General features: G+C 48.8%; 1 protein-coding gene across 1 annotated transcript; it reads right to left on the reverse strand.

Annotated features, from left to right (window-relative positions):
• Positions 1-420: 420 nt before the first annotated feature.
• RAB5IF (RAB5 interacting factor) lies at positions 421-9,344 on the reverse strand. The gene is made up of 4 exons (XM_068524918.1): positions 9,009-9,344; positions 7,336-7,439; positions 2,209-2,338; positions 421-969 (listed from the first exon to the last, which is right to left on the reverse strand). The coding sequence occupies exons 1-4, from the start codon at positions 9,120-9,122 to the stop codon at positions 928-930; spliced, it is 390 nt and encodes a 129-aa protein (XP_068381019.1). The 5' UTR covers positions 9,123-9,344; the 3' UTR covers positions 421-927.
• Positions 9,345-9,926: the final 582 nt, after the last annotated feature.

The following is a 9,926-nucleotide window of genomic DNA, read 5'->3' on the forward strand; positions in this document are numbered from 1 at the left end:
TCTCTGGACGGTCCTAGCTCTCAGATCTTTCATTTTGTGGCTCATCAGTTGAACCCGGCTAAGCTTTCTCGGCTACAGCAGCCTTGCCGTCTTGTAGCCAAATGCAAAAGACACCATCGGAGCCTAGCACGCTGCAGTGAGCTCAGTCCTGTCCCTCAGTGCCGAGCGGGAGCGTCAGGGCATCGGAAGGTGGTAAGCCCTCCGTCCACAAAGTCAAGGCCACAGCCTACACCAACTCCAGCCCTTGATTTCCCTGCTGCACATTAAGGGAAAGAAGCCTGGATAGAGCTGTTAAGGGAGCAGGGAGAGGAGGAAGAGGGAAGGGGGAAGAGGGAAGGGGATGGGAGGGCACCACCTCTATTGGGTTCTAGGGCTAGAGGTGAGGTGGGAAAGGCTTTACCAGGTATCACCAACAGGGGCTCAATTAAAGATCTGATTTATTCAAGTATCTGAAACATTCTACAACGAAAACTGTTATTAGATGCTGCTTGTACTGTGCTATGGACCACGCACATACTGCCATACTGTGTTCAGAAGACTTGAAATGCCAATGTTTGTTTGATAGTTTAAAAACCGTACACCTGATGGAAAAGGAAGACAATTTAATGTTTCATCCGGATCCAGAGATGCGCCAAATTAAAGGTCAGCTCCAATCGGCAAACAGGTGTTTCATGATGGTATCCAAGAAGAAACGGTTGGTGATGGACAATTCAGAAATGCTTCCCCAAAAGGTGGATGGTTCTTTAAAAAGTTTCAGGTCACAACCCTTGCAGAAAACACTGACGCCCAACACACTGATTCTCGGTCCAGGAAACACGAGTCTTCCAGGTTCCGCGTGGCTGGGGTGCCCCCCAACAATCGTGTTTCTGTGGTGTAACTAAGAGGGTCCTTTGGACCGGACAGGGAGCAGGTGGGGACTGTGCACCGTCAGTCATAGTGGATGGCAGTGTAAAAGATGATCCAAATGACCTAGAGAGGAAACAAGCAACGTTCATGGGCTCCCTCACCAACAGGGTCAACATAGGCTCCCACTCCACAAACAAAAGCATCCTAAGAATGTGCGCACAGTGTACTTCCCGGGGGCTATCCAATGCATAAGCTGCTTGGGGGCTTACATAATTTCACTGAAATCAAGCTTTCTCTAATAGAGCCCAGGACCACCGTCCTGTGTTTCCAAAGGGACCCTGGACAAGTCTCTCCCCCTGCCAAACAGAGACCAGAGTGCGAGGGCTTAGAGTAATGGGTGTGGAAATGATACAGGTAAAGCAAACTGTACTGCTAGTAAGTGTTAGCATTAGCAACAAACATGAAAACAAAACTACATCATACCCTGTCAACTTCATATCAAATAAAGCAGAGGTTCTCAAACCTGACTCGCCTTTGCAATCTTGTGGGCTCTTTAAAAACATACAGAGAGATGCCCGGGCGCCACCTCCCAGAGATTCTGATTTCGTTGGTTTGGGCTAGGTTCTATAATTTTTAAAAAATAACTTTGAGATATAATTCATATTTCATGAAGTTCACCCTTTTAAAGTATATAATTCAGAGGTTTTTTCGTATATTCAGAGTTGTGAAAACATTTTGGAGCATTTGCATCACCCCGAAGACAGAATCTATTCCCATTATCAGTTACTTCCCATTTCCCCTCCTACCCCTGCCATTGGCAACCATTAATCTACTTTTTATCCATATGGATTTGCCTGTTCTGGACATTTCACATAAATGGAATCATACAACATGTGGTCTTCTGTGTCTGGATTCTTTCACCTAGCATAATGTTTTCAAGGTTCATCCTTGTAGCATGTACCAGTTCTTCATTCCTCTTTATGGCCAAGTAATATTCTACTGTATGGGTATATAACATTTTATCTAGCCATTCATCATCGGGTGACGGTTGTTTGCATTTTTTGGCTGTTATGAATGTATTTTTAAATGTTTTCCAGTTTTCAATATGCAGCCAGAGTTGAGAATTAGATGCAGAAACTGACAATGAGCTCTGGATTTGCTCACCACAGGGAGACTATACAGTGTATCACACCACATCTTTTGGGACAACATTAACTCAAGAAAGGACATGCCCTCCAGCCCTAGGAGTCTTGAAAAACGGTACCCAAATCACACACTGTAACTCAATCAAGGGGCTCGCCTTGAATAACTGACATCTCAGGAAATGACAAAACCTGCTGTGAAATTATCAGCTACACATACCATGAACAAGGCAAACGATGTCATAAACCCTTCCTTTGTGAGCTCCCACGTGCCGCCATACTCTTCCTCATCTATCTGTAGGTAGTTGCTGAAGTAGAGGTACAGGACACCTGCATTGATCAGGCAGAATCTGGAGCAAGGGAGGACAAGCACCAAACATCAACTGTAAGCTTGGAAGACTGAGGACTCCCACCAACATGGTCCAGCTCTATCAGGGCACTTGCTGTTGCACAGTTAACTCTATTATGGGGGCAAATGAAATAATACATACAAATGCCTAGGCCCTCAACGGAGCTGCCCACTTGGTTGTGCTAGAGGCTTAAAAAAGGAGAAACTCTTTTTAGCTGACCAGCAAAAGCAGAAAATAACATAAAACTAAAGCACGTGTAAGCTCTTCAAGTCCCCTTGAAGTAAGACAGAAGGCTGCTTGCTGAACGACCCCAAATAGGTCCAGTCCCTGACACGGGCCTCCAGGTAGCTCCAGCTCGGGGGCGGGGTGGGGGCGCGGCATGGGAAAAACACATGTTAAGCTGCTGCTCCACGGCCTAGTTGAGCAAGCAAGGGCATAGTAAAGCAGCCTCTGCATAATTCCCAACGGGAGACAATTTCTGAATGTCCACTGTCTGCTACTGCACTTGACGCAGAGGTGAAGGTGACAGTTCCTGCCCTCAGCTCACCACCTATTAGGGGCCAGAAACAGTCAGAGTGGAACTGAAACCAGAGGTTTGTGAGCACTTCCAGGAAGGTCTTTGACCCCTATCACGTATGATTTAACTGATGCAGGAATCAGAATACCACGACTAGTAACACATCACTCTGCTCTACTGATCTCTTGGTACTGTCACTATGTACAAGTAATATTCATAAAGTGATCAAAACTCTCTTTATGATCTTTCCAGTTACGGCACCTAATCCAATGGGGGACTATATGCCTTAGGCCACATCCCTTCTGAAGGCTGCAGGAGACAATGCAGAGAAAACAGGTTCCTCCTAGCAGATAAGTGTGGGCTGGTGTAGGGCAGGGCAGTATGATGGTGATGAGGAGTGTAAATCGGTATGGGGGCGCCGGGCAGGGAACAGACCCTGAGGCTGTCTGAGCAAGGTAACAAGGAGGTAGGGTGTACATACACCAGGAAGTCTAGTTTGTGAGTATGGGCCTTCTCGTGAGTGGAAGGAAAAGGAGCTGGGAGGCTGGTTTAGACCTGTTTCAGGACATAAGTACAAATAAAGTTTGAGGACAGGGACTGGGAAAATGGCTGAATGGGGAGGCAAGAATCCCCAAAGGCTTCAAGCCTAAGGACCTGGGAGAACCGTGGGTCCAGTAACAGAAGCAGGGAGTCAGGAAGGACAGATGGTTTTTCTTGGATTTCACACGAAGTACAGTCCTTGGCTTGGCTATGTCATGGCCATATCCTTATCGTCTACTAGAAATCTTGGGACCCAGCCAATCTGGCCACCTCCCTCTGACAGGAGTTCCATTTTGGACAGGCTGAGTTAGTGGCTCTAGACAGAGCCTACTATCAGGACTTAGCAATGTCACTCTGGGGCTCAGCTAATAAGCTAGGGCTGGAGAGTGACTGGAGACTCACTGACAGTCTCCAGCTGTAAAGTGGTTGCTTAGTGAGATGAGAAAGGGAAATATAAGGGAAAGAGATAAAGGATGACAGGGAGAGAGAAAAGGGCTGACATAGGCCCTGCCTTCCAAGGGGCACACATTAAGTAGAAAATGAATTCAGAGACACAAAGGCATTTAAAAGTCTGGTGTATAGGGGGGAGGGGTCAGGAAAGGACTGGAAAGGCTCACACTGAGCTTTAAGGATGGGCATAAATTCTGTATTGTAAATGGGAGAGAATGACATAGCAAATGGGTGGACAAAGAAATGAACATACTGGGGACTTCCCTGGCAGTCCAGTGGTTAAGACTCCAGCTTCCACTGCAGGTGGGCAGGGGTTCGATCCCTGGTGGGGAAACTAACATCCTGCATGCCGCATGGGGCAGCCAAAAAAAAAGACTGACTCTCAAATGGATTTTTAACAATTCTATCTTAAAAACTCCAGTCACAATTTTAACGAAATAATGAATCTCTAACAAATACTGACTTCAGGGATGGAAGGTAATATACGACTCTGCTTCCAAGGGTCAATGGGAACTCGTTTCAGCTTTTCAAAAATTTTAACAAGCATTCACTGAGCACCTCTTAATCTTGTGCCAAGCTCTATGAGAGACAGAGAGGCAGAAACGGATGAATAGAACCTCTCTCCAATAATGTAAAACCTCGGCAGACAGAGCAAAACCATCACACTCAGTTCCCAGGCAAATTTTAAGTAATGAGACCCAAGGAAATGGCTTTACCTTAATAGGCCCTAACTGGTGGCCACACCAGAAATGAAGAGAAGTCAAGTGGGGGTCCAGACAGAGGGCAGTGAAGGCGGGAAGTGGGGAGGAGACGGTCACCACAACTGAGCACCAGGCAGCTGAGTCAGACAGATGGAGGAAAGGGGGTGTGCGTGGAAAAATCAATGTCCTTGGGCACTTTCCAAGAGCTGGGAAAAAGGTGCCAACCAAAGGAGGGAAGGGATTCCTTTGGAGTGAGAGAAACTGGCTCTGGCAGGACAGTGTGGGACTGAACCCTAGAAAACAGGCAGTCCTGAGAAAGTGGCATGATGGGTAAGCCACTCCAAGGTGAATTCACTGCAGACACCCCATTTCTTGCTTTCTCAATAGCCAGCCATATTTTATCACTCTTTGTAAAGCTTATATGATTCCAGTGAACCACTTATGGAGTACCTATGATGTACACTAAGCCCTACATTTAGCAATTTACTTGTATCATCTCATTTAATTCACACATCAATCTCATGAGGAAGGCACTTCTTTATTGCCCCCATTTTAATGAGGAAACTGAGTCTCAGAAAGTGAGCTCCAAGTTATGTAGCTTGAAAGTGGCAGAGCTGGAACTTGAATCCAGAGCTTTCTAGAAAGTTAAAAAAAAAAATCTGGGCAGCCTTACTCATTTGCCACAGTGGGAAGGATACTAGACTAGCTCTAGTCTTTGCTATATTATTTCCAGGTTGGGTGACTTCGGAAAAATCCCGTAGGACTCCTACAAGATGAGATAGGTGCTGGGGGTTTGAACCAGTGTCATCCTCTCCTAGAAAAGTGATCTGGGGAAGACAGGAGACTACCTTTTGCCTTTAGATTGCCTTCTGCCTTCTCTGGCATTTTCCTTATATCTGCTTTTTTCTCATAGAAAGCTAAAACAGGGTGACTAACATTCTAAAAATGTATCTACATACCACTTCCACCCTGAGAAGACCTCTATGAACCCCAGGTCCTGCCTGTGTCTCATCACCCTCAATGAGTCCTCATCAAATGTCCACTCTGTCAAAGTCAGTCAGAGGATAAACTCTCATGGTTTCCTTGGACAAATGCTTTGCTCAGCATCATAAATCGAAAACCTCTTTAGGGACTTCCCTGGTGGCGCAATGGTTAAGGATCTGCCTGCCAATGCAGGGGACACAGGTTCGATCCCTGGTCCGGGAAGATCCCACATGCCGCGGAGCAACTAAGCCCCATGCGCCACAACTACGGAGCCTGCACTCTAGAGCCCTCGAGACACAACTACTGAGTCTGTGTGCCACAACTACTGAAGCCCGCGTGCCTAGAGCCCATGCTCCACAACAAGAAAAGCCACTGTGATGAGAAGCCCGCGCACCACAACGAAGAGTAGCCCCCGCTCGCCGCAACTAAGCCCGTGCTCAACAACGAAGACCCAACGCAGCCATACATACATACATAAATAAATAAATACAACAACAACAACTCTTTAGTTAGGAGAGGGGACTGTACATTCCTTTTGGGTTATCTTCTGAAAAAACAGGCAACTCAAATGAGTTTGAAACGATTTCACACTTTTCACCCCAGAGTAAGGAATAAGAGATGTATGTGATCACGGTTAAAACAATATATGTGATTTTCCATGGGTGAGTATGACAGTTTGTATTCCCAGAGGCCTGACTGTCCATTTCTACTATAACTTGCCCATGACTCCTATCCTAAGACAATTCTGGGACTTCCCTGGTGGTCCAGTGGTAAAGAATCCACCTTATAATGCAGGGGATTTGGGTTCAATCGCTGGTTGGGGAACTAAGATCCCACATGCCATGGGGCAACTAAGCCCGCACGCCACAACTACTAAGCTCGTGCGCCTCAACACGAGAGCCCGCGTGCCGCAAACTACAGAGCTCACGCGCTCTGGAGCCTGCGCGCCACAACTAGAGAAGAGAAAACCCACACGCCACAACGAAGAGCCCGCGCACTGCAACAAAAGATCCCACATGCCTCAACGAAGATCCTGCGTGCCGCAACTAAGACCCAACGCAGCCAAAAATAAATAAAATAAAATAAAATAAATAAATACATCTTTAAAAAAAAGAAAAAGACAATTTCCACAAATCCTATTAATTCAAACTGGCGGGCATTCGGACTTGCTCTCAGTGACTGGTTAACAAGCTGAGCCATGACTGGGAGCTGGTGTCAATTGCTACCACAGGCACACAATAAAAAACTGAGGGCTTAATCTCCTACTTTTTCACTGCCTTTAAAATGTAGGCACCTGGGACTTCCCGGGCGGTCCAGTGGTTAGGACTCTGCGCTTCCACTGCAGGGGGCACGGGTTCCATCCCTGTTCAGGGAACTAAAGATCCCGCATGCTGCAAGACGCAGCCAAAAAAAAGGAGGGACCTAAAACAACTTCTGCCAAGTCCAAGATTCAGGACATCCAGCACAGTGCACAAGGGAGTGGTCATCAAGTATTAGAAGCTCTTCCACTTTCCAAACTTCCACAGACAACAAAGGTCATGTCAGAACTAGATGCCTGCTGCCAACAGGCAGTATGGCAACCTCTTGCATAAGGTCACTATGGACCCATGAATGAATAAACTAACCTGGATCTTCATAAAGGTAACATGCCTGACCCAAGCTGCTCCCAAGCCTGTGGAACTGACGAGTGCTGTATCAGACCCAGGAGTGTCATCATGGGGCCAGTTTTTTGATTTAGTCATTACACACACACACAGAGAGACACAGGGAAAAAAACAAAACAAAACAAAAAACCCAAGACTTACCCTGCTATTCCCAAGAAACCTCGCAATGGTAACACTCCCCAAATGACACCTAGGACCACAGCAATGATCTGTCGGAACCAGTAGATCACATCTAAAAATTCATCCTGTAGAAAAGAGAGAGAATGTGTGCATAATCTGGAGTGGGTGCCACAAGAGAGCCTCTTGTGATAGGTGAGGAACAGAAAAGCTTTCTGCTAAACTCATGTTCCAGAGAAATTTTCCCCAAAAGCAACGGTATATGGTTCTTGAATCTCCACATCTTCTTATACTAAAATGTGGTTAAAAAATGATGCATTTAGTTATCTTAAGTGATGGCGTCCAGGGCATTGTGCTCTACGTAAAAATTTTTAGAAAAATCATTTACTTTTTTTTTTTTCAGAAGCTACAAAAATGAAATTGCTGTGATAGTAACTGAGCTACTGGCCAGTTATCTGACCTGGAGAGACATGAACAGACTATCCACAGGCAGAAGGGCTGACTGTTAACCAATTCAGTACCACCTTCCCACACTCTGAATTTTGAGTAAGTCACAAAAGAGAAAAGAGATTAGAAACAAAAGTGCAGGAGGCAGGTGCCAGCATATCTAATTTTCATACAGGAACACGGAAGACTCAGGTTTCTGACCTGCCCTGGACTGCAGAAACTAGTCCTTACACAAGGAAGGAAAGAAATGACACAGCAAATCAGAAAGATTTTACAAGAGCTGGGCAGCACCGGGGGCAGGACAAGGGCACCTTCAGGAAGTACCTCCCATCCCCCCCCCTTACAGGAACTCTAGGAAAAACTACTTCATCAGTCCAAAAAAAAAAGGGAAAGATTGCAAATCTAACATTCTTTTCAGGCCAACTGGAATCAAGCAATTTGTGATGGTTCCTTCCACGCGATGGAGCAGAGTTGGGGAAGTGCTTACACTCAGATCTCCTGAATGCGTGTGACCAGGAAGGACATCTTGAAGTCCCCCAACCATTCCTCACACACATTTGGTGGTTTCTTCCCCACTCCCTCGCGTACGTACGTACACACACACACACCCCCCACACACTCACCTCTTAAAGGTGGTCTCAGTCTCCCCTCTCAACTCTCACACTTACTAGGATATTCTGTTTCCTCATTCAACAGTAAAGCACTGGCACCTCACCTTTAGTGAGCCTCACCATGTGCTAAACGCTTTACCGCACCACGGTACCCCACTTCAGAGTTGTTCGGAGACTTGAGTGAGATGACGCACAGAGGGCGCCCAACACACAGCAAGTACTCAGCAGAAGTCTGTTACCGTTACTGTTCGTGCTAACCACGGCGGTAAGTAGTTAATTCGACAAGATAAGTCACTTACTCAAGATCCTACTGGGAGTAAAAGGCGGAGATCGAATCGAATTCAGCTCGCTCTCGCCGTTCAGGCACCCGACCTGCCCGCGGGGGGGCAACTCCTCCGCCCCCTCCTTGCTGCTTCCCGCGTGACCCGGGCGACTTCACTCTTAGGCCACTCCGTAGTGAGCCCGGAGCCCGACAGCCGGGCCCTCCGAGTTCGCCCCGACACCCTTGGGCCACCCACCCCACCACCCCGAACACTCGGCAGCTCCCGGACGGGGGCAGGGGCAGGCTCGGGCCTGTCCATTCGTCCCCGAGTCCCAGCCGGCTCCTCGAACGTGCGCCCTCGCCAGGCCCCACCGCACCTTGTCCTCCCAGGCCGCGTCGCTCCGCAGCACCTTGCTCCAGACGGAGACTTTGAGGGCCCCGTTAGCCAGCTGCGGCTGAGGCGGCTCCTCTTTCCGCCGCCCGCCGCTCATCCTCCCGTCGCGCCGCCCGGGCCGGGCCTGGGGCGCGCGGGCCGATCTAAAAGAGGTCGGGGTCTGGGGTCGCGGGTCACGGCGCACGGGGCGTGGCGGTGGCGGCGGCGGCAACAGGCTCAGCGGATCGGTTCGGCGGCGCGCCTGAGGCTGCCCCCACTTAGCCGAACACCCCGGCTCTGCTAGCTCGGCCGAGACCAGGAGCGCGAAGGGCGGAACAACGCAGCGCCGTGCGTCCTCCCGCCGACGTGCCCACGCAGCCAATCGGTGGCCGCACAGCCGTCTACGCGGAAGAGCGACCATCTCTTCGGCGCAAGCGCTCTACGCGCGGGGAAGTGACGGCACGCTTCCGCCAGCCCCGCGGTAGAGTGAGAGGGAAGGGACAATCTTGGTAGGGACGGCGACACGAGCGCGAGGAGGTGCTGCGGAGACTGAAGAACGGTGGCTGAGGCGAAAGCAGAGGTTGGGACCGGAGCGTCGTCCAATCCACCACAGCTTGTCCCGTCGAGCAGCGGGGCAGAACGCGGCGCTACCTTCCCCGAGGCGTCCTTTCGAGCCCAAACCTTGCTCCCCGGGAGCCCCAAGTTGCCCCTCAGGATTTAGCCCTTGCTCGTTTTCTCCCCTAACCCTGCAAGTCCCGTAGGACCTTGTTCACAGAGTAAACTCTTTCCTGTAATAACTTAGTCTCCTCGTGCCTAGCACCCTCTTTTGACAAATGTGAGCCCTGAGATCCAAAGAGGGGAAATGATTTTCTAAGACTGTATAGCATGTTGGAACCAGCTGAGGACTCCTCGGGGGAGTAAA

This window comes from Eschrichtius robustus, chromosome 16 (assembly GCF_028021215.1).
Source record: "Eschrichtius robustus isolate mEscRob2 chromosome 16, mEscRob2.pri, whole genome shotgun sequence".
Lineage (NCBI taxonomy): Eukaryota > Metazoa > Chordata > Mammalia > Artiodactyla > Eschrichtiidae > Eschrichtius > Eschrichtius robustus.